Source organism: Oncorhynchus mykiss, chromosome 3, assembly GCF_013265735.2.
Source record: "Oncorhynchus mykiss isolate Arlee chromosome 3, USDA_OmykA_1.1, whole genome shotgun sequence".
In the NCBI taxonomy this organism is placed as follows: Eukaryota; Metazoa; Chordata; class Actinopteri; order Salmoniformes; family Salmonidae; genus Oncorhynchus; species Oncorhynchus mykiss.
In genome coordinates, this window is record NC_048567.1 from 8788628 (window position 1) to 8816355 (window position 27728).

The 27728-nt window shown below is 46.3% G+C and overlaps 2 protein-coding genes across 11 annotated transcripts in view; one reads left to right on the forward strand and one right to left on the reverse strand.

The window, feature by feature from the left end:
• The window catches only part of LOC110520836, a 28129-nt gene extending 16292 nt beyond the window's left edge, over positions 1-11837 (forward strand). For 2 of the 4 annotated variants that reach the window (XM_036967881.1, XM_036967898.1), the window contains 10 exons: positions 4406-4528; positions 4816-4892; positions 5549-5566; positions 6217-6418; positions 6968-7073; positions 7160-7206; positions 7445-7962; positions 8068-8312; positions 8409-8564; positions 8721-11837. In XM_036967881.1, coding sequence (XP_036823776.1) covers positions 4406-4528; positions 4816-4892; positions 5549-5566; positions 6217-6418; positions 6968-7073; positions 7160-7206; positions 7445-7962; positions 8068-8312; positions 8409-8564; positions 8721-8886 — 1658 coding nt within the window. In that variant the 3' untranslated portion in view covers positions 8887-11837. The remainder of the gene's footprint in view (positions 1-4405; positions 4529-4815; positions 4893-5548; positions 5567-6216; positions 6419-6967; positions 7074-7159; positions 7207-7444; positions 7963-8067; positions 8313-8408; positions 8565-8720) is intronic. The other 2 variants (XM_036967889.1, XM_036967883.1) reach the window with 2 other exon arrangements.
• A 4186-nt stretch (positions 11838-16023) lies between these two features.
• The window catches only part of LOC110520835 (histone-lysine N-methyltransferase ASH1L), a 35029-nt gene continuing 23324 nt past the window's right edge, over positions 16024-27728 (reverse strand). For 4 of the 7 annotated variants that reach the window (XM_036967926.1, XM_036967919.1, XM_036967917.1 and 1 more), the window contains 9 exons: positions 23665-23977; positions 23196-23369; positions 22997-23085; positions 20036-20109; positions 19860-19905; positions 19492-19627; positions 19218-19381; positions 18504-18598; positions 16024-18199 (listed from right to left, as the gene is read on the reverse strand). In XM_036967926.1, the coding sequence (XP_036823821.1) occupies positions 18086-18199; positions 18504-18598; positions 19218-19381; positions 19492-19627; positions 19860-19905; positions 20036-20109; positions 22997-23085; positions 23196-23369; positions 23665-23977 (1205 nt within the window). In that variant the 3' untranslated portion in view covers positions 16024-18085. Of the gene's footprint in view, positions 18200-18503; positions 18599-19204; positions 19382-19491; positions 19628-19859; positions 19906-20035; positions 20110-22996; positions 23086-23195; positions 23442-23664; positions 23978-27728 lie in introns of those variants that run through there. The other 3 variants (XR_005040454.1, XR_005040455.1, XM_021598257.2) reach the window with 3 other exon arrangements.

Genomic DNA, 27728 nt, shown 5'->3' on the forward strand with positions numbered 1-27728 from the left:
GATCCAGTCAGTTGGTTTAGTCACAGATGTCATGTGGCCATCTGGGCCTTGTCCAGCTGGGCCTTCACATTGCGAGGAGCACACTGGACTGGAGTGATGCTCTCATCCAATTCAAAGTGTACCTCCCCAGGCACTGATTCAACGGGCATGTTGAATACATCGTCATATCTGCTGAGTAGTTGTTCTTTGGACAGGGGTCCATGCTGGACATGATCATTTGGTATCATACTGTACACATACCTAAACCTGAACTAACTACTATGTCAGGTATCATACAGTATACAGTGCCTTGCGAAAGTATTCGGCCCCCTTGAACTTTGCGACCTTTTGCCACATTTCAGGCTTCAAACATAAAGATATAAAACTGTAATTTTTTTGTGAAGAATCAACAAGTGGGACACAATCATGAAGTGGAACGACATTTATTGGATATTTCAAACTTTTTTAACAAATCAAAAACTGAAAAATTGGGCGTGCAAAATTATTCAGCCCCCTTAAGTTAATACTTTGTAGCGCCACCTTTTGCTGCGATTACAGCTGTAAGTCGCTTGGGGTATGTCTCTATCAGTTTTGCACATCGAGAGACTGACATTTTTTCCCATTCCTCCTTGCAAAACAGCTCGAGCTCAGTGAGGTTGGATGGAGAGCATTTGTGAACAGCAGTTTTCAGTTCTTTCCACAGATTCTCGATTGGATTCAGGTCTGGACTTTGAGTTGGCCATTCTAACACCTGGATATGTTTATTTTTGAACCATTCCATTTTAGATTTTGCTTTATGTTTTGGATCATTGTCTTGTTGGAAGACAAATCTCCGTCCCAGTCTCAGGTCTTTTGCAGACTCCATCAGGTTTTCTTCCAGAATGGTCCTGTATTTGGCTCCATCCATCTTCCCATCAATTTTAACCATCTTCCCTGTCCCTGCTGAAGACAAGCAGGCCCAAACCATGATGCTGCCACCACCATGTTTGACAGTGGGGATGGTGTGTTCAGGGTGATGAGCTGTGTTGCTTTTACGCCAAACATAACGTTTTGCATTGTTGCCAAAAAGTTCAATTTTGGTTTCATCTGACCAGAGCACCTTCTTCCACATGTTTGGTGTGTCTCCCAGGTGGCTTGTGGCAAACTTTAAACAACACTTTTTATGGATATCTTTAAGAAATTGCTTTCTTCTTGCCACTCTTCCATAAAGGCCAGATTTGTGCAATATACGACTGATTGTTGTCCTATGGACAGAGTCTCCCACCTCAGCTGTAGATCTCTGCAGTTCATCCAGAGTGATCATGGGCCTCTTGGCTGCATCTCTGATCAGTCTTCTCCTTGTATGAGCTGAAAGTTTAGAGGGACGGCCAGGTCTTGGTAGATTTGCAGTGATCTGATACTCCTTCCATTTCAATATTATCGCTTGCACAGTGCTCCTTGGGATGTTTAAAGCTTGGGAAATCTTTTTGTATCCAAATCCGGCTTTAAACTTCTTCACAACAGTATCTCGGACCTGCCTGGTGTGTTCCTTGTTCTTCATGATGCTCTCTGCGCTTTTAACGGACCTCTGAGACTATCACAGTGCAGGTGCATTTATACGGAGACTTGATTACACACAGGTGGATTGTATTTATCATCATTAGTCATTTAGGTCAACATTGGATCATTCAGAGATCCTCACTGAACTTCTGGAGAGAGTTTGCTGCACTGAAAGTAAAGGGGCTGAATAATTTTGCACGCCCAATTTTTCAGTTTTTGATTTGTTAAAAAAGTTTGAAATATCCAATAAATGTCGTTCCACTTCATGATTGTGTCCCACTTGTTGTTGATTCTTCACAAAAAAATACAGTTTTATATCTTTATGTTTGAAGCCTGAAATGTGGCAAAAGGTCACAAAGTTCAAGGGGGCCGAATACTTTCGCAAGGCACTGTATCTGACACCATTCCAGTCATTCCTCTCCAGACATGACCACGAGCCCGTCCTCCCCTACTAAGGTGTTTAATGTATCTGACACCATTCCAGTCATTCCTCTCCAGACATGACCACGAGCCCGTCCTCCTCTACTACGGTGTTTAATGTATCTGACACCATTCCAGTCATTCCTCTCCAGACATGACCACGTGCCCGTCCTCCCCTACTAAGGTGTTTAATGTATCTGACACCATTCCAGTCATTCCTCTCCAGACATGACCACGAGCCCGTCCTCCTCTACTACGGTGTTTAATGTATCTGACACCATTCCAGTCATTCCTCTCCAGACATGACCACGAGCCCGTCCTCCCCTACTAAGGTGTTTAATGTATCTGACACCATTCCAGTCATTCCTCTCCAGACATGACCCCGAGCCCGTCCTCCTCTACTACGGTGTCTAATGTATCTGACACCATTCCAGTCATTCCTCTCCAGACATGACCACGAGCCCGTCCTCCCCTACTAAGGTGTTTAATGTATCTGACACCATTCCAGTCATTCCTCTCCAGACATGACCACGAGCCCGTCCTCCTCTACTACGGTGTTTAATGTATCTGACACCATTCCAGTCATTCCTCTCCAGACATGACCACGAGCCCGTCCTCCCCTACTAAGGTGTTTAATGTATCTGACACCATTCCAGTCATTCCTCTCCAGACATGACCACGAGCCCGTCCTCCCCTACTAAGGTGTTTAATGTATCTGACACCATTCCAGTCATTCCTCTCCAGACATGACCACGAGCCCGTCCTCCCCTACTAAGGTGTTTAATGTATCTGACACCATTCCAGTCATTCCTCTCCAGACATGACCACGAGCCCGTCCTCCTCTACTACGGTGTTTAATGTATCTGACACCATTCCAGTCATTCCTCTCCAGACATGACCACGAGCCCGTCCTCCCCTACTACGGTGTCTAATGTATCTGACACCATTCCAGTCATTCCTCTCCAGACATGACCATGAGCCCGTCCTCCCCTACTACGGTGTCTAATGTATCTGACACCATTCCAGTCATTCCTCTCCAGACATGACCACGAGCCCGTCCTCCCCTACTACGGTGTCTAATGTATCTGACACCATTCCAGTCATTCCTCTCCAGACATGACCCCGAGCCCGTCCTCCTCTACTACGGTGTCTAATGTATCTGACACCATTCCAGTCATTCCTCTCCAGACATGACCACGAGCCCGTCCTCCCCTACTACGGTGTTTAATGTATCTGACACCATTCCAGTCATTCCTCTCCAGACATGACCACGTGCCCGTCCTCCCCTACTAAGGTGTTTAATGTATCTGACACCATTCCAGTCATTCCTCTCCAGACATGACCACGAGCCCGTCCTCCTCTACTACGGTGTTTAATGTATCTGACACCATTCCAGTCATTCCTCTCCAGACATGACCACGAGCCCGTCCTCCCCTACTAAGGTGTTTAATGTATCTGACACCATTCCAGTCATTCCTCTCCAGACATGACCCCAAGCCCGTCCTCCTCTACTACGGAGTCTAATGTATCTGACACCATTCCAGTCATTCCTCTCCAGACATGACCACGAGCCCGTCCTCCCCTACTAAGGTGTTTAATGTATCTGACACCATTCCATTCATTCCTCTCCAGACATGACCACGAGCCCGTCCTCCTCTACTACGGTGTTTAATGTATCTGACACCATTCCAGTCATTCCTCTCCAGACATGACCACGAGCCCGTCCTCCCCTACTAAGGTGTTTAATGTATCTGACACCATTCCAGTCATTCCTCTCCAGACATGACCACGAGCCCGTCCTCCCCTACTAAGGTGTTTAATGTATCTGACACCATTCCAGTCATTCCTCTCCAGACATGACCACGAGCCCGTCCTCCCCTACTAAGGTGTTTAATGTATCTGACACCATTCCAGTCATTCCTCTCCAGACATGACCACGAGCCCGTCCTCCTCTACTACGGTGTTTAATGTATCTGACACCATTCCAGTCATTCCTCTCCAGACATGACCAGGAGCCCGTCCTCCCCTACTAAGGCGCCACCAACCTGTGACTGATAGCTGACTTCTGCATGGCGGTCTTCTCCAATAGGTTTTATGTTTCCTGTGTCTGTCGAGGTTAATGCATCCGTTTCCCATTCACATAATGTATCACCCTCAGAAGGGACGATGTCCTGTGTAGAATATTGGAAAAGCAAAGTGTACAAGACAACCATTTTAGAATCTGTGAAAAATATTTGACTGGGATGTTTCAACAAACTAAGCTATGCTATCACTATGCTATCACTATGCTATCACTACTACAGCACCACTGCTTTAACTAACTGCTAAAACTAACTAATATCACTAATACTGAAACTGTAACACAGAAATACCAAGTAACATTGCTCTTCCTGTCTGAGTCCACCACTGATTAGATTAGCGTAGAGTAGGTTGTAAGTGATCCTTCCTCTATCTCTGTCAATCTCAGCGGTTCGTAGCGTCTCATTTGCCGGCTCTGTACAGAGAGGCGAGATTTCCTGGATGGGCGATGACGTGAAGGCCCCTCTGAGAGGCCTAGGGCTGTCCTCTCTGTGCCTGCTGGAAAAAAGAGGTACGATATACCTGTATATATTTACATTTCAATCATTTAGCAGACGCTCTTATCCAGAGTGACTTAAGTGCATACATTTTCATACTGGTCCCCCGTGGGAATCAAACCCACAACCCTGGCGTTGCAAGCACCATGCTCTACCAACTGAGTCCCACGGGATCATATATAGCCTTCATGTATATTTCTATACAGTCTATGTGATATACAGTACATACAGTACATTTATTCAGGTACATTTACACTGTTAGAGAAATGATGTGTGTATGTCTAACTGCTCCCATCCACAGCTCTGGTCAGTGCAGTCAGTGTGGCAGTGGAGGCCATTTTGGCTCAGTTCAGCTCCTCACGGACCCTGGTGCAGAAGGTCAGTTTAACACCATGTTTAACACGGTCTCTTCAGTAACATGGTGTACACACCACATTATGTGAGATATGGAAAATGGGCTTGAGTTTTTATTCATTATGTCTGTACTTTAATGATGTATTTCTGAGAGCATGCCTGTTTGTTTCTACTGTTCGCTGTTGTCTGATGCTGGCAGCAAACCCAGCTTCTCCTCTGTGGATCAATCATTTCAATAGGGCCAATCATCTTCCTCCGATTTCACATTTTGGTTTTAGATCAGGGGAGGTAATCCAATCAGTACAAACCTCCACCCCCGCGTTTATAATCCCTAGCTACCGCTCCTAACGACGTACTGTCAACTGTTGCTATGACAGGGTTTCCATACCGACAGGCAAAGTGAAAAACAGACAGACATAAGAAGATCAACCAGCTCAAACTCCCAAAAGACTTCATTGCCTTCTAGGATTTCTGTATCCGTGTCTCTGAAACTAGACGTAGGCCTGTAGCACCAGTGGTTGATTCAGCTCATTGGAACTTAATAACTAGTGACACTTGATGGCTCAAACAGCCAGTTAGTGGCTCTATATCTATATATGAATCCTCCATATATGAATCATCCATTGAATAACAGGACATATCTGTCTCTCTTTCTGTCTCTCCCTCTTCCTCTGCCCTAGTCTGCCTCCATTAACAAGGTGCTGGGTTGTCTTCAGATATCTCTATCTTTGGCTCAGTAGTCAGGACCTCTGTGTACTAACTCCATCCTTCCACATCCTTCTTTCCCACATATTTCTCTCTTCTCCATCTGTTTTCATCCTTCTCTATTTATCTTCTCCTCCTATCCATAACACCCTCTCCTTTCTTCTCTCTCCTCTATTTCTCCCCCTCTCCTCTTCTATTTCTCCCCTCCTCCCTCCTCTCTTACCTCTCTCTCCTCCCCTATTTATACCCTCTTCAATCTCTCTCTTCCGCCATTTCACCTCTTCCAACTTTTTCTCCTATTTCTCCCATCCCCTCTCCTTTATTCTCTCTCTTGTCTTCTATTTCTCCCCTCTCCCCTTTTTCTCTCCTCCCTTCCCTCTCTCTCCTCCCATATTTCTCCTCTCTTCCCTCTCTCTCCTCCACTTTCTCCCCTCCCTCCCTCCCTCCCTCCCTCCCTCCCTCCCTCCCTCCCTCCCTCCCTCCCTCCCTCCCTCCCTCCCTCCCTCCCTCCCCTATTTCTCCCCTCTCCTCCCTTCCCTCTCTCCTCCACTATCTCTCCTCTCTTCCCTCTCTCTCCTCCCCTCTTCCCTCTCTCTCCTCTATTTTGCCACTCTCCTTTCTCCTCCCCTCCTCCCCTTTCCAGGCTCTATCAGGAGACAGCAGTGTGAATCCGTCTCTGGGCCGGCTGGTGCTGCAGTGTTTGTGCCCCGCCCTGCGGAGCCTGCTCTCCGATGGCCTCAAGCCCCACCAGAGTGATTTGATCTTGGGCAGGAGGCCAAACTCAGCCTGGGGACTGGTCCAGGCCTCCACCAGGCCAGGTAGGAACTCTGGAGCGCAGTACAGAGGTGGGTTACAAGAGAGCATAGACAGCATAGGAGGGCTGTGGTTGTTATACCCCGTGCCTTTCCATCTATGTATATCTCTCTCTATATATATATATATATATATATATATATATCCATCTCTCTCTATTTCTCTTTCTCAGACATGATGGAAGTACATAGCCAATCTCTCAATATCTCTCTTCCTCTTTCCCTCTCTCCAATGTGTATCTCTCTCACCCTCCCGGACATCATGTGGGTTCATAGTACTTTCAGTCTCTCACTCCTCTCTCGCTCTAGTCTGGCACTCATTATTCTGCAGTGTTGAGTCATCCTTCTCTCTATCTCTCTCTCTGATTATCACTCTCCCCTCCTCTATTCCCTCTTATTCTCTCCTTCCCACTAATCTGGTGATCAGGGTTATTCCATTGACTCAGTACTTGTTCATTTCAATTTCAGTCAATTCAGGTCAAAGGTAACATAACATGTTGATTAGATATTGATTTGTTTATCTGTGCCAAAGCTTAACCAAAGCCTTTCTTTCTCTCGTCTCTGCTCCCCTTCTCCCTCCAGGGCCCAGCACTCAGTCCCTGTACAGCCTCCAGGCTAGAATAGGAGAGCTGCCCCAGCTCCGGCAGAACAAACACAGGTTCAACGCCTTCCTCCTCGGCCTCCTCAAGTAAGACCTGGCTCTTCTCTCCTAGGGTTTTTCTGTTTGACTTTTTAAATTCCAATTCTCACCTGCTTCTTGTCTCTCTCGTTCAGCATCAAGCTTATGGATTTCTGGCTGTCCCATCTCCAGTCATGCAGTGGTAAGTCCCTGAAAACTAAAGTTAATGTCCGCAATCTATCTGTTTGAATATTAATATGTTACAACATTATTTCTCACTCCTCCCTTCACCACACCCCCCTCTGTCTCTTTCTCGCTCTCTCTCCTTCGCCACCCCCTTTCTCCCCCTCCGTCTCTTTCTCTCTCTCTCTCCTTCGCCTCCCTCTCCCCCTCCGTCTCTTTCTCTCTCTCTCTCCTTCGCCTCCTTCTCTCTCTGTCAGATGTGTTGGTGACGTTCTACCAGCCCTCTTCCTTCATGCGTTTGTCATTGACTTCCTGCCAGCCTCTGTTTGAGGAGCTCCTCCTCCTGCTGCAGCCCCTCAGTCTCCTGACCCTTAACCTCGACCTGCTCTTCCAGCACCACCACCTGGATCCAGCCAATCACAGCCCAGAGATCCCCAGCCCACCCAATCAGGACCTGAGGTTCAGGCTCTCGCCCCGGGGGTCCGCTTCCCAAGGCAGTGGCAGCAGCTATCTCGAGAGCCTATCAGAGCTGGACTTTGGGAGAGCAGAACCCGAGGCGACCAATCATAATGCGAGCTCGTCGTCCCTGGCCAACTCAGGGGTGGGAGGGTTGGTGGAGTCACTGAAGCCAGCGAGTCTCAGTGTGGGGCCTGCAAAGGTCTCTGGGGGTCTTGCGGAGACAAGTCCTCAGCTGATGTGGGTTCAGGAGAAAGAAATTAGGGAGCTAGCACCTCCTAATGTTGAGGAGGCCAGTCTCTCCCAACAGGCAGGACAGGTGAGCACAATTCAACGTGTGTGTGTGTGTGTGTGTCTTTGTTTGAATGCATGGGTGAGTGTCTGTACCACACAGCACTTTTCTGAGCTGTTATTCTCTCCCTAGGTGATCCAGCAGGGATGGGGGGCTGTGGTACGCTGGGGGGGCAAGCTGGGCCAGAACCTGGCTGAACTCAGCCTGTCTGCAGTACAGAACCAGGAGGGGACATCCAGAGACCCCCCAGAGCCCCAGACCAGTACCCAGGCCAGGAGTGACCCTCCTCAGGTCGATGGAGCATTGGCGGTCCCCTGGGGTTTGGGACGGCTGTTTGGAGCCTCCAATAACTCCACGATACCCACACTTCCAACCAGGTGCGCTGGTGTGTGTGTGTTTGTGTGATAGTTTTCTGTCACTAGACAGTTGAAGTATCTTACTCTTATCCCTGATGCATCTCTCTCCCTCCCCAGACGTCCGTCTCAGTGGTTGTCTCCAGGGGTGTCTGTTCTGACCCGGATGGTGAGCAGCAGTTCCAGCGCTAACCAGAGGAGGGCGCTGGAGCCCCAGCAGGTAGAAGAGGTGTTAGAGAGAGAGATGGAGACATGGGACAACCCAAGACCCCTCAGGTATTGGAAATATTTGGAAATATATCTAGATTACATGTTTAGTTTGTTCAGTTCAGACATCAGTTCAGTTGTCATGACTGTCTATGACGGTTTTACGTCATTCTTATGATACTTTTTTTTTTACACCAGAATCACTGATTCTTCTCTCTTTCTCAGGTCAGTCAGAACACTATGCGACCACTCTGGCACAGGGGCGGAGCTAAGCTTCCAGAAAGGGGAGGAGTTAGTGGTTTTAGGGTGTGTCGATCAGGACTGGATTCGCTGTCGTCAGGGAGACCGAGAGGGGCTCGTACCCATTGGCTACGCCTCACTGATCCTGTGATTTCAGACACCTGATCAGAGTTTTGATTGTTTGAATATATCTGGGGGAGGGAAAATGAAGTCATAAAGCTATAATGTATTTAGGCAACCATAGAGAGGCTGTGGTGAAGTCCCCAATGCTCTCAGAGAAATAGTTCACCCCTGAAAGTTCAAATCACATGTTTATATCTCTAAAGTGGTCCAAAGTCGTATGTCAGGGTTCCCCAACTGGCGGCCCATGATTTTATTTGGCCCCCAAGTTTTCTGAGCAAAGGGTTTGGGTTACTTGTTGGACATAAAAAATACTAACATCAGTAAATGTTGGAAATCTGTTCCAAGGTATTCCCACACATAGAGAGAGATGTGATTGTTTACAAATCTAAGCAAGGTTTGAAATTATTATATTTTAGTCAAATGTTATCTGTTTGGGCTTCTTGCGGTCAATTTGCAGTCTACAAATGATTTGTGATTATGTTCCACTGGTGGCTGAATCTAGTTGATGATCTCTGGTCTAAGTGATTTAGTTCAGTCCTTACTCCACACCATCTGTGGTGTAGATCCCACTATATGCACTTGTAGGAATCTGCAAAACTCAATCCCTAAAGAACTGTACCATCTAATGCCATCTAATTAGGGGGATTTAAGGAAGATTTAATTTAGCTCACCAGATGGTGTGGAATATGGACCCAGCATGACTTCAGACCACTTTTGAAGTGTGAAAACTTCAGACAAACACTTATCTTGGTGTGGACTATCCCGTTAAATGTCCTCCATTCATCATCTCTCTTTGGTGACCACTGATCTGAGAAGGACTGGATAAATCTTTGTAGAATTCTATTCATAGGTTGCACCTCCGTCGTCATACCAAGGCGCCATCGGCGGTGCCCTAAAGTGGTGTGATAAGCCCCGTCGTTCTGAACTACTGTTTAGTCTAAATTACAATATAGTGCCTGTGGAAATACGGTGACGTTGCTAAAGTAGTCAAATATGTAGAAGGAAACAACTTTCCCAGCATGATCATGTCGTCAAATTTACTTTAGACGGATGGCAATGTCATCATCTAGCAAAATTCGACAAGAATAGCTAGCAAAGCTAACGTTAGCTAGTTGCAATCAGATGGCCTCCCCTCAATTTAAGCTCGTTAGCTAATGTTATACTGCATTTAAAGTCTATCTGGTGACATCAAAATGATGACGAAAGAATGTCCTAATAATTATTTGCCTGTTTTTGAATGTCATCCTGGCCACTGAAATACACTTTCGATGAAATCTTCATCAGCGCTTATTGATAATGCATTGAGTAGAATGCTCAGTCTGGCATCAGTCCAAACGAACGTTGAAAACAATATTGTGACGAAACATGCAACCAATGCATTCAGCTTATCCAAACACTTTCAGATCACCAGTCACTATGGGAAGATTTATAGCCTGGTAGCCAGGTCGGTTTCTGCTCTAGACCCAGACCTTGCCGCCAGGCTAACCGGTGAAGGGAGCCATGGTAGAGTATTGGAGCGTAGCCCCTGTTACGTTACGTAACGTAGTACCATAGTGAAATGTAGCTGTTTTCTGTGTTCTATTTGACCTTTCACCCCTATTGATCTCTCGCCTCTTTCGCTTGGTCTCTGTGTGTTTGACATGTTCCCACTACAATTAATAGTCAGTTTTAAAAGGATAACTATTTGACTGTATAAATATACATACATAATATATAGGTATATGAATATAGATTAATTTAACCGAGATAGATAGATGGATAGATAACCAAGAGAAAACAGATAGTCAAACGTTACTATAGATAAGGTTGATCATGAATCAAATTGATAAGTGATCTGGCCTTTTATCCCCAACTCACCAGTCACTACTCTATAGTCATTATACACACGGACAGCTCCAGTGTTTTTTGTCAATTATTGGAATCCAGTGGCTTCATCTTAGTGTGTGTTGTATGCATTGTCTTGACATCATATCCTTCATATCTTCATCATAACCTGATGATCTCATACCTTTACACTGTATTGTATAAGGAATGCTTTGAGTGAATGCAGTGGGGTTGGGCTCAATATGGCAGTCAATTCAGGAAATAAACTGAAATTCCAATTCGATGATTGAAATAAGGGCCTCCTATTTTTAATAACTTCTTAATGAATTGAAAAGGAGAAGCTATTTATGTTTTTTAAATAGCTGATTTTAAATTCAAATCACTTCCTGAATCGGCAGCCTTCAATTCGAATTGAGCCCAACCCTTGAATGCAGAAGAGTATCTATCTATATGACACATATCTATCTAAAGGACATTCTAGTATCCAACAGTAAAGTATAACTGGCATAGCAATGCTGTAACTTCAATCAGTCCACACCTCTTAAACCTCACTAACACATACTACTCAGTGCTTATGGAAATATCAATGCTTTGAGACGGACAGATAAACAGACAGGTAGACAGACAGATAAACACAGACAGATAAACAGACAGATAAACAGACAGACAGATAAACAGACAGATAAACAGTCTGAGGGACTTGAGACCTGTCTCTTTCTACTCAGCCCAGGGATGATCAACTCTAGTCTGGTTACTTTTCCTTTACCTCATAGATCAATTGGTATCTTTGATTCCCCAGATATTTAACTTGACTGGTTACCTGGGCGTTACTAAGTCTGACTACAAGACAATACAAAAGGCTACTGAGACCAGTAGACAATGTGGGTTTCCAGGGCCATAGTTGTATGTTCCTGACTGAGACTATCCAAGCTTTCAGATGAAGCAGTAAGCTACTCCCTGATGTACTGTATGTGTAGGACGACACCACGACTGTCAAGCCTATGTGTTTGAGGGAGAGGCTGCCCTTCCCCCAACCGTGCCTCAGCTCTCATACAGTGGGGAGAACAAGTATTTGACACACTGCCGATTTTGCAGGTTTTCCTACTTACAAAGCATGTAGAGGTCTGTAATTTCTTATCAACTGTGAGAGACAGAATCTGAAACAAAAATCCAGAAAATCACATTGTATGATTTTTAAGTAATTAATTTGCATTTTATTGCACGACATAAGTATTTGATACATCAGAAAAGCAGAATTTAATATTTGGTACAGAAACCTTTGTTTGCAATTACAGAGATCATACGTTTCCTGTAGTTCTTGACCAGGTTTGCACACACTGCAGCAGGGATTTTGGCCCACTCCTCCATACAGACCTTCTCCAGATCCTTCAGGTTTCGGGGCTGTCTCTTGGCAATATGGACTTTTAGCTCCATCCAAAGATTTTCTATTGGGTTCAGGTCTGGAGACTGGCTAGGCCACTCCAGGACCTTGAGATGCTTCTTACGGGGCCACTCCTTAGTTGCCCTGGCTGTGTGTTTCGGGTCGTTGTCATGCTGGAAGACTTAGCCACGACCCATCTTCAATGCTCTTACTGAGGGAAGGAAGTTGTTGGCCAAGATCTCACGATAGTTGGCCAAGATCTCGCGATACATGGCCCCATCCATCCTCACCTCAATACGGTGCAGTCGTCCTGTCCCCTTTGCAGAAAAGTATCCCCAAAGAATGATGTTTCCACCTCCATGCTTCACGGTTGGGATGGTGTTCTTGGGGTTGTACTCATCCTTTTTCTTCCTCCAAACACGGCGAGTGGAGTTTAGACCAAAAAACTCTATTTTTGTCTCATCAGACCACATGACCTTCTCCCATTCCTCCTCTGGATCATCCAGATGGTCATTGGCAAACTTCACACGGGCCTGGACATGCGCTGGCTTGAGCAGGGGGACCTTGCGAGCGCTGCAGGATTTTAATCCATGACGGAGTAGTGTGTTACTAATGGTTTTCTTTGAGACTGTGGTCCCAGCTCTCTTCAGGTCATTGACCAGGTCCTGCCGTGTAGTTCTGGGCTGATCCCTCACCTTCCTCATGATCATTGATGCCCCACGAAGTGAGATCTTGCATGGAGCCCCAGACCGAGGGTGATTGACCGTCATCTTGAACTTCTTCCATTTTCTAATAATTGCGCCAACAGTTGTTGCCTTCTCACCAAGCTGCTTGCCTATTGTCCTGTAGCCCATCCCAGCCTTGTGCAGGTCTACAATTTCATCCCTGATGTCCTTACACAGCTCTGGTCTTGGCCATTGTGGAGAGGTTGGAGTCTGTTTGATTGAGTGTGTGGACAGGTGTCTTTTATACAGGTCACGAGTTCAAACAGGTGCAGTTAATACAGGTAATGAGTGGAGAACAGGAGGGCTTCTTAAAGAAAAACTAACAGGTCTGTGAGAGCCGGAATTCTTACTGGTTGGTAGGTGATCAAATACTTACAGTATGTCATGCAATAAAATGCAAATTAATTACTTAAAAATCATACAATGTGATTTTCTGGATTTTTGTTTTAGATTCCGTCTTTCACAGTTGAAGTGTACCTATGATACACATTACTTTGTAAGTAGGAAAACCTGCAAAATAGGCAATGTATCAAATACTTGTTCTCCCCACTGTATGTACCTTCCTTCTTTCCCTACTTGTCATGCTAACCCGTGTAAGGTCATCATTTTTAATACCGTAGTAACGATAGTGGTAGTAGAATAACGTTAAAGTAATATTGTTTATTACTATGTTTATCTTCTGATTTGTTTGGTAGTTATTCTGTAGGCTTGGTAATGATGATGCATATGATGTACTTCTCAAAGATTTCTGGTTTAAAGGAACTGTTTGTTTGCTGTTTTTGTTGTTTTGTCACTTGCGGGTGACATGACACTTCTTGAAGAGTTCAGGTTACTTGAGGAATTCAAATTTAATGGGAATATCGCTCTTTTGATTGGCCAGAAAAAATATAAAAGGTTACCATGCCATCAAGCCTCTGTGGTGTAGCACAGGGTTAGTGTCCCTATGACAACATTAGATTGGAAACATTGTAACTTTGCACTTGCATTATACAGGCTACTTTACCAAATCTTCCAGCAAGTGCAATGGTATGGCACCTGCTAGTATGTCAACAACCTAACTAGCTAATCCAAATCGCTGCGTGTCTCAAGACAATGTGTAGCTCCAATAGATAGTTGTTTACCTAACGGGGGAGCCACTGTGTGTCATGGCCAGTCACACTAAACCCCTGGTCTTCTAAAGGCTTTAGCTGGGTCACGGCAGCAAAACACGCTGGACAAATACTTTCTTCGGCCAGTAAATTGACATGAGTCGTTTTAGAGCTGTCTATAATGTATTTTAATTACAGATTGTGGTAAATTAGGCTGTATGAGGGAGGAGCTAGTTAGTGTCAGCAAGGCCCACCTTTCAATGTGCCATGCCTAGATGCAGGTGAAGGGTAAACCTAACTTCAGGAAATACACATGGTCTGTGACGGTAACAATCTCAGTATGTTGACAAGGATTTTCTAGTTATTTTTTGTCTTTGATTCGGGTATATTTTCCATTGTGTGAGAGGATCCATGATAAATGCATTGATTTGTATGAAAAGCTGTACATTTATTGGATGTGGTATTTATTGACCCTGGAGTCCCTGAAAGGTGTGTGTATATATATATATATATATATATATATATATATATATATATATATATATATATATATATATATATATATATATATATATATATATATATATATATATATATATATATATATATATATATATATACACACCTCTGTTTTATTTGTCCCCTCACATCTATCTCTCTATCTATCTGGGGTTTTGTGTGTATCACAGGAGGTTGGTGGCACCTTAATTGGGGAGGACGGGCTTGTGGTAATGGCTGGAGCGGAATAGGGGAATGGTATCAAATACATTAAACACCTGGTTGCCAGGTGTTTGATGCCATTCATTTAGCTCCGTTCCAGCCATTATTATGAGCCGTCCTCCCCTCAGCTGTGTGTGTGTGTGTGTGTGTGTGTGTGTGTGTGTGTGTGTGTGTGTGTGTGTGTGTGTGTGTGTGTGTGTGTGTGTGTGTGTGTGTGTGTGTGTGTGTGTGTGTGTGTGTGTGTGTGTGTGTGTGTGTGTGTGTGTGTGTGTGTGTGTGTGTGTGTGTGTGTGTGTGTGTGGCAGTGGGTTCTGTATATCTCTGGTGTGATGTAGCCTGCCCTGTACCTCACTGTTCCATAGTGTACTGTGTCCCTGTAGCGTCAGTCAGTGTCTGACTCCCGCATGTGCTTGTTTGTAAATACCCAATAAATAATCAACATAAACCAAACCTCAAAGTCTCATTCCTTCTCTATTCCCCTCAAACTCATCTCTGGACCTCAAAGCCACTTCCACTGTGTTTTGTCGTTGTTCCCCTTTAATCAGGGACAGATTTAGACCTCGGATACCAGGTGGGTACAATTCATTATCAGGTAGAAGAGAAAAGTAGCAGGTCCCGGACCTCGTAGGGTGAGTTGAATAACCCTGCTCTATTCCATCGAGCTATAGCGAATGCTTGCCTACAATGTATGTGGTACCTCGATATTAAAGCCATTCCAATCAAAGAGCTTAGTGTATGTTTTCATCTGACCTAGCCACTTCTGTCAGAGCAGTGAAGGGGAGTGCATGAGGGAAGGACTTACTCCCTGAAATGAGAAACTGTCCATGTTTGAATACTTTAAATTATTTCCTTATTAAAGTACCCACAGACCTGAGAGGGAGGGATTGGCTATGCAGTTTTAGCTCACACGTGCAGTGGAGGCTGGTGGGAGGAGCTATAGGCGGATAGGTTCATTGTAATGGCTGGAATGGAATTGATGGAAAGGAGTGGTTGCCATATGTTTGTTTAGTACCGTTCCATTAATTCCATTCCAGCCATTAAAATACGCCCATCCTCCTATAGGTCCTCCCACCAGCCTCCATCTACACATAGCCTATATAATCACATACAGATCAGTGATTTGCTGAAGGAGGAGAGAAGGGCCTCAGGCTCAGTTCTGCCTGTCTGTCCTCTTGAGGTCACGTCCTCAGATGAGGGTCGTGATGGAGGAAAACGTTGTATCACCTGGCCATTGGAGTCATTCAGCTTTACACCACCAGATGGTGCTGTATATCACACATTTCCATGTTGGTTATTTAGCAGTCTCTCCATTCCGTGTAATGAATATCCCAACAGTTATGCAGCGTCTCCATAAGGCTGGAGGAGCAGCGGCATTCATGGGCCTGTGATAGGGTTAAGTGGTTGAGAATATAACAAGTCCACAATGCTTTGTAAACAAAAACACAATTTTATTGTTATTGATATTTTATTTATGATAATAAGGTCAATGTTTGAAATGACATTCTGTCAGATGAACTCTGTGGTATTTTCTCCAAAGACAGGTTATAAGCAGCAATTTAAATTGTACAACAAAGGGCTGGATTCTCACCGCATCGCAGAAGTATCATGGGAGATCTGCGTTATAGCTCCGTTTAAATTCAAAGGCAATGTTCCCGCGTTCGTGGAGACTGAATTCACGATAAATGACCTTTACACTTTAATGTGATCTTCTGCGATACGGATTGAATCCAGCCCAAAGTTACATTTCATGCAAACTACATAAATAACCCTTCACTATATTGATGAATGCTATAATATTCGTCATCACCCGTTGGCAATAGTGAGTGAAGCAAATACACAGGTCAACTATAAAACATTCAACTTAGTGTTCAAAGTCAAACTAGAAACTGCACCAAAGAGAACTGTACAAATGAACGGTTACAAATCTCAGATTCAATTCATTTTCCTGATTGTCTGACCAAATAAAAAAGAACATTCCATCAGTCAGAAAAAGTATACAGATGAAGAGAAGTCATATTCAACATAGGTCAGTTATGTTTAACACTTTGTAGCAAAATGAAGGCCTTTGACTATTAACTTTAACGCTTAGATAATAACTATCAATTATGAAACTGATTCATTACATTACTTAGGTCAATGTTACTGCATTATCATTGGTACAATATAACGATCTTGAAATGATCATATTCACTAAGGCAATAAAAACTACTTGGTTTGATACATAGAAGGGTCTCTAGCTGGTACTGGTAGTGATATTAAAGTTATTGTACTGAAATCCTTACAGGACGTATTGCTTTTGGAGATTGAACTCACTTAGGCGTCAGTTTATTTACAACATGGCACTTTTACATTCAATACGTAGAGCTGAAGAGAACAAGGCAATGTTCCCGCGTTAGCGGAGACTGAATTCACTGAAAAACTGCATATGTCGGCTCAATTGGAAATTACCTTTACAGTTGAATCACACTATAGCGCCGTACTTCAGCAACAGGGATTGAATCAAATCATAGGGGCTGTGTATTGCGGAAGTATCGCAGAAGATCTGCATATAAATGTAGAGGTAGGCCTCCCAAGTGGTGCAGCGGTCTATGGCAGCGGTCTATGGCACTGCATCGCAGTGTTGCGGTGTCACTACAGCTTGGGGTTGATCCCAGGCTGTGTCACAACCGTCTGTGACCGGGAGTCCCATAGGGCGGCAAACAATTGGCCCAGGGTTGTCCGGGTTGGTGGAAGGTTTGGCCCGGGGGGGGGGCCTTTACTTGGCTCATCGCGCTCTAGCGACTCCTTGTGGCAGGCCAGGCACCTGCAAGCTGACAGTCGTCAGTTGGCCGGTGTTTCCTCCAATACATTCCGGGTTAAGCACGCAGGTGTTAAGAAGCGTCGCTTGGATCACGCTTTGGAGAACGCATGACTCGACCTTCGCCTGTACGAGCCCATTGGGTAGTTACAGCGATGAGACAAGATCGTAATTGGATATCACAAAAAAGGGGGTAAAATTTTTTATTGTCATGGTCATTTCAGATTGAGCCGACATGCAGCGTTTACCGTGAATGTAGTCTGAATGTAGTCTGAATGTAGTCTGAATGTAGTCTGAATGTAGTCTGAATGTAGTCTGAATGTAATCTGCGAGAACACGGGAACATTTCCTTTACATTTAAATCGAGCTACAACGCGGATCTTCCACAATACGAATTTAATCTAGCCTTAAGACTCTATGGTCTCCATCCATCCCTTCCGCCCTCTCTGACTATTAAATCAGACTGTCACTGGTCTGCTGACTGTCTGTCAATCATTCTCAATGGTACAGTAAACAACACCCTCATTCCTCTCAGAAACAAAGCCCAAAATCATCTTTATAACAAATCATTTCAGGGTAGCGTTTCCCCCCCCAACACTAGTGCAAAGTTAGCTGAACTGAGCTACTTGGAAGAAGAAGAGATACTGAGCTGAAATTTCCCCCCTCCTTCCTTCCTTGTCCTCTCTCACCAATCATGTCTGCCGCAGCTTCAGCAGTATGTTGTTCAGTCGCTCCTTCCGGACCTCCCTCCAGCCCTCCTCTTCCTCCTCCACCTGTTTTTTCTCCTCTTGTCTGTTCTCAGTGAGCTGTGGTGGGGGTAGATGCGACATCAGGAGTTAGTTATAAGAATTAGTGACACAGACAAAGAACTCCATATGAATACTTCAAGACAGCCCTCATGGGAGACACTAATGAGTGAATATCTTTACAGTTACATTACAGAGGGGAGCACTCAGAGGGGAGCACTCAGAGGAGAGCACTCAGAGGAGAGCACTCAGAGGAGAGCACTCAGAGGGGACCACTCAGAGGGGAGCACTCAGAGGGGAGCACTCAGAGGAGAGCACTCAGAGGAGAGCACTCAGAGGGGAGCACTCAGAGGGGAGCACTCACATGGGGCGTGGTGCTGAGGGGGTTATGGGGGCACTGGGGATCACGAAGGGGCTCACTAATCCACACAACCTTCTTCTTCACCGCCATTTGTCGACCTAGAGGGAGGGGAAAGAACCTTAGTGCCCATGGATGGTATTTTGTGTGTGTGTGTGTGTGTGTGGTGTGGAAATATATATATATATTTATATATACAGTAGATGTCCTTAAAATTCCCTTATGAATGTCTGTTCTTTGCTGGAGACTGTTTGATGGAAATACATTTTGGTTGATAGTTTATGGGGAAAGCTGAACCTAGCTGGATGTTCTTGGACGGTAGTGAAGAGATGACAGAAATGGGAAAGCACTTATTTCTGTGGTTGGAAAACTGCTGTGTGTGTAATGCTGAATATGATATGGCTCAATAAATACTGTAAAACAGAGAGCTAAACTGAGCACTGAGACGAACACACACACATCTATGTCCATATAAACATACACTCAGTACAATACTACTGAATGAACACATTTAAAATAAAACACACTGACACACAGGTGCACACACACATCTATGTCCATATAAACATACACTCAGTACAATACTACTGAATGAACACATTTAAAATAAAACACACTGACACACAGGTGCACACACACAGGCGTGCGAGCGCACACACACACACACACACACACACACCTACAAAAACTTAAACTAACACACACACTTGCTTCATGGACCTGACATGATGTGGCTGTTGTTGTCCCCAGTAGCTACATAGCTGGAAACTCCTCCTCCATCTTTCTCTCGTTCCCCCTCTCTCCCCCTCCTCAGGCGTATCTGTCTGTCTCTGACCCTCTCCCAGTTCCTCAAAAGGAACACGCGGTGCCTCAGGACGAACACCCTGACAATCAAACAAATACATAAATAAGATCATTATTTTGAGAAATGCACACAAACTACTAGTCTGCACGTCCATGTGTATTGACATGGCGGGTTGTCTTCTGTCTTTACCTGTCACTGGTGGTCATAGGCTCCATGTCCAGGTAGGGAAACAGCTTCTTACTGGGACTGGAACACTCCTCCTGGGGAGAGGGAGGGAGGGACACCCCTGTCTGGGGACTGGACAGGCTCTTCTCTTTTGGTTGGTCTGGGAGGAAAACAAAGACAGACAGAGAGATAATGAGGTATGGACCCCTCCACACAGACACTTTCAACGTGTCACTGCAACAGTGGGATGCCCCCCCCCCCAACCAAGTAGGGTGGTATGTCATGTTGAAGTCAAGTATTGATGTACACACTACAGTATAAACGTTGTGTACGTATGCACCGCATGCAAATACAGGACTTTATAGGGTACTCTGTGACTTTAGGGTACTCACAGGATGAGATCTCTCTGGTCAGAGGAACATCTGGCTCTTTGTGGAGCTGGAACACACAGAGACATGGTCATTCAAGTGAGTGAGTTTATTCTGTGTGTGTGTGTATGTGTATGTGTATGTGTATGTGTATGTGTATGTGTATGTGTGTGTGTGTGTATAGTGTGTGTGTTACACACCTGGTTGTGCCTGAAGAGCCACATGACGTCAAAGGGCAACTGAAAGTCAATACGTCTCATTCTTAGGTACTTCCCTGTGAGAGAAATGGGGGTGTTAAAAACCTGACACACACAATCTCTCTCACACACACACACACACACACACACACACACACACACACACACACACACACACACACACTTCGTTCTGTTAGGTGACCTAAACTGGGATATGCTTAACACCCCGACAGTCCTACAATCTAAGCTAGATGCCCTCAATCTCACACAAATTATCAAGGAACCCACCAGGTACAACCCTAAATCCGAAAACATGGGCACCCTCAACTTGCCCTCCAAATACACCCCTGCTGTTTTCAATCAGGATCGCAGCAATCACTGCCTCATTGCCTGCATCCGCTATGGGTCCACAGTCAAACGACTACGCCTCATCACTGTCAAACGCTCCCTAAAACACTTCTGCAAGCAGGCCTTTCTAATCGACCTGACCCGGGTATCCTGGAAGGATATTGACCTCCTCCCATCAGTCGAGGATTCCTGTTCATTCTTTAAAAGTAATTTCCTCACCGTCTTAAATAAGCATGCCCCTTTTAAAAAATGTAGAACTAAGAACAGATATAGCCCTTGGTTCACTCTAGACCTGACTGCCCTTGAACAGCACAGAAACATCCTGTGGCGGACTGCACTAGCATCGAATAGTCTCCGCGATATGCAACTTTTCAGGGAAGTCACAAACCAATACACGCAGTCAGTTAGGAAAGCAAAGGCTAGATTTTTCCAACAGAAATTTGCATCCTGTAGCTCTAAGTACAAAAAGTTTTGGGACACTGTAAAGTCCATGGAGAATAAGAGCACCTCCCAGCTGCCAACTGCACTGAGGCTAGGAAACACTGTCACCACTGATAAATCCTCAATAATCGATAAATTCAATAAACATTTCTCTACAGCTGGTCATGCTTTCCTCCTGGCTACCCCAACTCCGGCCAACAGCTCCGCACCCCCTGCAGCTACTTGCCCAAGCCTCCCCAGCTTCTTTACACCCAAATCCAGATAGCAGATGTTCTGAAAGAGCTGCAAAACCTGGACCCGTATAAATCAGCTGGGATAGACAATCTGGACCTTCTCTTTATAAAATGATCTGCTGCCATTGTTGCAACCCCTATTACCAGTCTGTTCAACCGCTCTTTCGTATCGTCCGAGATTCCTAAAGATTGGAAAGCTGCCGTGGTCATCCCCCTCTTCAAAGGACACTCTAGACCAAAACTGTTACAGACATATTTCCATCCTGCCCTGCCTTTCAAAAGTTTTCGAAAGCCCAGTTAACAAACAGATCACGGACCATTTCGAATCCCACCATACCTTCTCCGCTGTGCAATCCGGTTTCCGAGCTGGTCATGGGTGCACCTCAGCCACGCTCAAGGTACTAAACGATATCATAACCACCATCAATAAAAAACAGTACTGTGCAGCTGTATTTATCGACCTGGCCAAGGCTTTCGACTCTGTCAATCACCATATTCTTATCGGCAGATTCAACAGCCTTGGTTTCTCAAATGACTGCCTCGCCTGTTTCACCAACTACTTCTCAGATAGAGTTCAGTGTGTCAAATCCTGTTGTCCAGACCTCTGGCACTCTCTATGGGGGTACCACAGGGTTCAATTCTCGGGCCGATTCTTTTCTCTGTATATATCAAAGATGATGCTCTTGCTGCGGGTGATTCCTTGATCAACCTCTACGCAGACGACACCATTCTGTATATATCTGGCCCTTCTTTGGACACTGTGTTAACTAACCTCCAAATGAGCTTCAATGCCATACAACACTCCTTCCGTGGCCTCCAACTGCTCTTAAACGCTAGTAAAACTTAATGCATGCTCTTCAACCGATCGCTGCCGGCACCTGCCCGCCTGACTAGCATCACTACTCTGAATGGTTCTGACTTAGAATATGTGGACAACTACAAATACTTAGGTGTCTGGCTAGACTGTAAACTCTCTTTCCAGACACATATTAAACATCTCCAATCCAAAATTAAATCCAGAATCGGCTTCCTATTTGGCAACAAAGCCTCCTTCACTCACGCCGCCAAACATACCCTCGTAAAACTGACTATCCTACCGATCCTCAACTTCGGGGATGTCATTTACAAAATAACCTCCAACACTCTACTCAGCAAACTGGATGCAGTCTATCACAGTGCCATCCGTTTTGTCACCAAAGCCCCATATACCACCCACCACTGCGACCTGTATGCTCTCGTCGGCTGGCCCTCGCTACATATTCGTCGCCAGACCCATTGGCTCCAGGTCATTTATAAGTCTATGCTAGTTAAATCACCACCTTATCTCAGCTCACTGGTCACCATAGCAGCACACACCCACAGCACGCGCTCCAGCAGGTATATCTCACTGGTTATCCCCAAAGCCAACACCCCCTTTGGCCGCCTTTCCTTCCAGTTCTCTGCTGCCAATGACTGGAACAAATTGCAAAAATCGCTGAAGTTGGAGACTTATATTTCCCTCACTAACTTAAACATCAGCTATTTTAGCAACTTACCGATCGCTGCAGCTGTACACAGCCCATCTGACAACCTACCTCATCCCCATATTGTTTTAATTTACTTTTGTTGCTCTTTTGCACACCAGTATTTCTACTTGCACATCATCATCTGCACATCTATCACTCCAGTGTTAATATGCTAAATTGTAATTACTTCGCTACTATGGCCTATTTATTGCCTTACCTCCTCACGCCATTTGCACACACTGTATATAGACTTTTTTTCTACTGTGTTATTGACTGTACGTTTGTTTATTCCATGTGTAACTCTGTGTTGTTGTCTGTGTTGCACTGCTTTGCTTTATCTTGGCCAGGTCACAGTTGTAAATGAGAACTTGTTCTCAACTGGCCTACCTGTTTAAATAAAGGTGAAATAATTTAAAAATAAATAAAAACTCACTCACCAACATGTATGGGAGCAGGCAGGAGGCTGTAGTCTTGTTCTCCTGGTGTATATTCCAGTCTCTCTCTGTTCAGCTGGTTCTGAGAGGGACTGTGGAAGAGACACATTTACACAATTAAATTAATAGAATACACACCATTTGTGAAATCAATTCAGAGTATGTGAAGTTAGTTTGTATGAACAGGTGCATGATAACTCACTCTGTAGTTTTGTAGTCATCTGAGTAGAGCCCCGCCCTCTGAAACCTCTTCCTAGGCAGCTGGTCAGCTCCCTTATCTGATTGGCTGCCCGGGGTTAGGGATGGAGTTTGGGTTAGCTCTGATTGGCCTGTGCATATGGAGGGGGTGTGGGTGACTGGCTCACCTTCACCAGAACTAAGAGGAAGGAATAAAGTGAGAGAGCGAGAGATAGGATAGAGAGAAAGGGCACTGGCTTAGCACACAGTGCTGTCAACCATGTGTTAATATACGTTGTCTGTGTGAAGTATTACGTCTTCAGTGCACATCTAGCAGCTAGTTGCAGGGTATGTAAAATAGCATGCATTTTCTAGACTTTCTCAGTAACGCTTTGATCGCTGTGGGAGTGAAATGTTGTTGTGTTAAACTTTGCGACCATCTGCGAGGGCACTCACTGGGTCAGTTGGGATAAAGGTGAGTTCTGACGGTTTACCTTTGGAGACAAGATGGATGCTCAACCTCCTCTTTCTCAATGTGCCTCCTCTTCCGTCTTCTCCTCTGGCTCTGAATCACAGCTTCAATCACCTCTTGTACTGAATCTCCTCCTCCTCTTCCTCTGTTTCTATCTCTGTTCTTGACGTCTGTCTCAGTTGGAGGGTTTGGTTGGCTTGTAGGAGAGAGGAAGGGGGCGACCAAAGGGGAGGCTAGAGGGTTCTTCCTGGGTCGTCCAGGCCCTCTCTTAGCCCCAAAACGTTGACCAGTTCTCAGCCACTTCAGTTGCCTCCTGCTCAGGTCATAGTGTGGGTCTTGAGTCCAGAGAGAAGTCATTGGAGCAAGGACAGGGAGCGAGAGAGAGAGATGAGAGAGAGGTGGGAGACAGAGGGAGGAGAAAGGGAATGATTGGGAAATAAAGAGAGGGGAAGAGAGAGAGAGGAGAGATGTATATGTATCAGTAACTGATGGGGTGACTCTACACTTCCTTTGCACTGCTGCCTGGTATTCCCCTCAAATCATATACTCCCCTTCTGGGAATAACAACAAGCAGTCAAGCACGCACGCACGCACGCACACACACACACACACACACACCAGAGGAGGCTGGTGGAATGAGCTTTAGGAGGACGGGCTCATTGTAGTGGCTGGAATAGAATCATTGGAACAGAGTCAATCTTTCCATGTATTTGATGTGTTTGGTACCATTCTACTGATTCCATTCCAGGCATTACAAAGAGCCCGTCCACCTATATCTCCTCCCACAAGCCCTCTCTGGTATACACACACACGCGCAAACACCCACACACATGCAAACACCCACACACAAATTATACATTAGAAATGTGTGTGCTGGGCTGTGTGTGTGTGTTCTCAGACACATATGTGTCTGGTTAGATGATGTGCGACTCTCTACCTCCCTCCCTCTGCCCTCCCTCTCCTCCCTCACTATCAGTCCCCCGCCATCCTACTATCCATCACTTCTCCTCAAGTATCTCCTTTCTTCCCATATTTCCCCAACATTAACACTGACTGAGCAGCCTTTCCTTCTAGGGTTTTTCCACCCAGCCAGTGTACAGGACAGTATGTTGGCCAGCCAGCCAGGCAGTGTACAGTATAGTATGTTGACCAGCCAGCCAGACAGCCAGGCAGTGTACAGTATAGTATGTTGACCAGCCAGCCAGTCAGTGTACAGGACAGTATGTCGGCCAGCCAGCCAGGCAGTGTAGAGTACAGTATGTTGGCCAGCCAGTCAGCCAGGCAGTGTACAGTATAGTATGTTGGCAGGCCAGCCAGCCATGCAGGCAGTGTATAGTATAGTATGTTGGCAGGCCAGCCAGCCATGCAGGCAGTGTACAGTATAGTATGTTGGCAGGCCAGCCAGTAAGCCAGGCAGTGTACAGTACAGTTATTTGGCCAGCCAGCCAGGCAGTGTACAGTACAGTATGTTGACCAGCCAGCCAGGCAGGCAGTGTACAGTACAGTATGCTGACCAGCCAGCCAGGCAGGCAGTGTACAGTACAGTATGTTGACCAGCCAGCCAGTCAGTGTACAGTACAGTTATTTGGCCAGCCAGGCAGTGTACAATACAGTATGTTGACCAGCCAGCCAGGCAGTGTACAGTATAGTATGTTGACCAGCCAGTCAGGCAGTGTACAGTACAGTATGTTGGCCAGCCAGCCAGGCAGTGTACAGTATAGTATGTTGGCCAACCAGCCAGGCAGTGTACAGTACAGTATGTTGGCCAGCCAGCCAGGCAGTGTACAGTATAGTATGTTGACCAGCCAGCCAGGCAGTGTACAGTACAGTATGTTGGCCAGCCAGCCAGCCAGGCAGTGTACAGTATAGTATGTTGACCAGCCAGCCAGGCAGTGTACAGTATAGTATGTTGACCAGCCAGCCAGGTAGTGTACAGTACAGTATGTTGACCAGCCAGCCAGGCAGTGTACAGTATAGTATGTTGCCCAGCCAGCCAGTCAGCCAGGCAGTGTACAGTACAGTATGTTGGCCAGCCAGCCAGGCAGTGTACAGTACAGTATGTTGGCCAGCCAGCCAGGCAGTGTACAGTACAGTATGTTGGCCAGCCAGCCAGGCAGTGTACAGTACATTATGTTGGCCAGCCAGCCAGGCAGTGTACAGTACAGTATGTTGGCCAGCCAGCCAGGCAGACAGTGTACAGTACAGTATGTTGACCAGCCAGGCAGTGTACAGTACAGTATGTTGACCAGCCAGCCAGGCAGGCAGTGTACAGTACAGTATGTTGACCAGCCAGGCAGTGTACAGTACAGTATGTTGGCCAGCCAGCCAGCCAGGCAGTGTATAGTACAGTATGTTGACCAGCCAGCCAGGCAGTGTACAGTACAGTTATTTGGCCAGCCAGGCAGTGTACAGTACAGTATGTTGACCAGCCAGCCAGGCAGTGTACAGTACAGTATGTTGACCAGCCAGCCAGCCAGGCAGACAGTGTACAGTATGTTGGCCAGCCAGCCAGGCAGACAGTGTACAGTATGTTGGCCGACCGGCCAGCCAGCCAGGCAGACAGTGTACAGTATGTTGGCCAGCCAGCCAGGCAGACAGTATACAGTATGTTGGCCAGCCAGCCAGCCAGGCAGACAGTGTACAGTATGCTGGCCAGCCAGCCAGCCAGGCAGACGTACAGTATGTTGGCCGACCGGCCAGCCAGCCAGGCAGACAGTGTACAGTATGTTGGCCAGCCAGCCAGCCAGGCAGACAGTGTACAGCATGTTGGCCGGCCAGCCAGCCAGGCAGACAGTGTACAGTATGTTGGCCGACCGGCCAGCCAGCCAGGCAGACAGTGTACAGTATGTTGGCCAGCCAGCCAGCCAGGCAGACAGTGTACAGTATGTTGGCCAGCCAGCCAGTCAGACAGACAGTGTACAGTATGTTGGCCGGCCAGCCAGCCAGGCAGACAGTGTACAGTATGTTGGCCGGCCAGCCAGCCAGGCAGACAGTGTACAGTATGTTGGCCAGCCAGCCAGACAGACAGTATACAGTATGTTGGCCAGCCAGCCAGGCAGTGTACAGTACAGTATGTTGACCAGCCAGCCAGGCAGACAGTGTACAGTATGTTGGCCAGCCAGCCAGACAGAGAGTGTACAGTATGTTGGCCAGCCAGCCAGGCAGTGTACAGTACAGTATGTTGACCAGCCAGCCAGGCAGACAGTGTACAGTACAGTATGTTGACCAGCCAGGCAGTGTACAGTACAGTATGTTGACCAGCCAGCCAGGCAGGCAGTGTACAGTACAATATGTTGACCAGCCAGGCAGTGTACAGTACAGTATGTTGACCAGCCAGGCAGTGTACAGTACAGTATGTTGGCCAGCCAGCCAGGCAGGCAGTGTACAGTACAGTATGTTGCCCAGCCGTGCAGTGTACAGTACAGTATGTTGGCCAGCCAGCCAGGCAGTGTACAGTACAGCATGTTGGCCAGCCAGCCAGGCAGTGTACAGTACAGTATGTTTGCCAGCCAGCCAGCCAGCCAGCCAGGCAGACAGTGTACAGTATGTTGGCCAGCCAGCCAGCCAGGCAGACAGTGTACAGTATGTTGGCCGGCCGGCCAGCCAGCCAGGCAGACAGTGTACAGTATGTTGGCCAGCCAGCCAGCCAGGCAGACAGTGTACAGTATGTTGGCCAGCCAGCCAGCCAGGCAGACAGTGTACAGTATGTTGGCCGGCCAGCCAGCCAGGCAGACAGTGTACAGTATGTTGGCCGGCCAGCCAGCCAGGCAGACAGTGTACAGTATGTTGGCCGGCCGGCCAGCCAGCCAGGCAGACAGTGTACAGTATGTTGGCCAGCCAGCCAGACAGACAGTGTACAGTATGTTGGCCGGCCAGCCAGCCAGGCAGACAGTGTACAGTATGTTGGCCGGCCAGCCAGCCAGGCAGACAGTGTACAGTATGTTGGCCGGCCAGCCAGCCAGGCAGACAGTGTACAGTATGTTGGCCGACCGGCCAGCCAGACAGACAGTGTACAGTATGTTGGCCGACCGGCCAGCCAGCCAGACAGACAGTGTACAGTATGTTGGCCGGCCAGCCAGCCAGGCA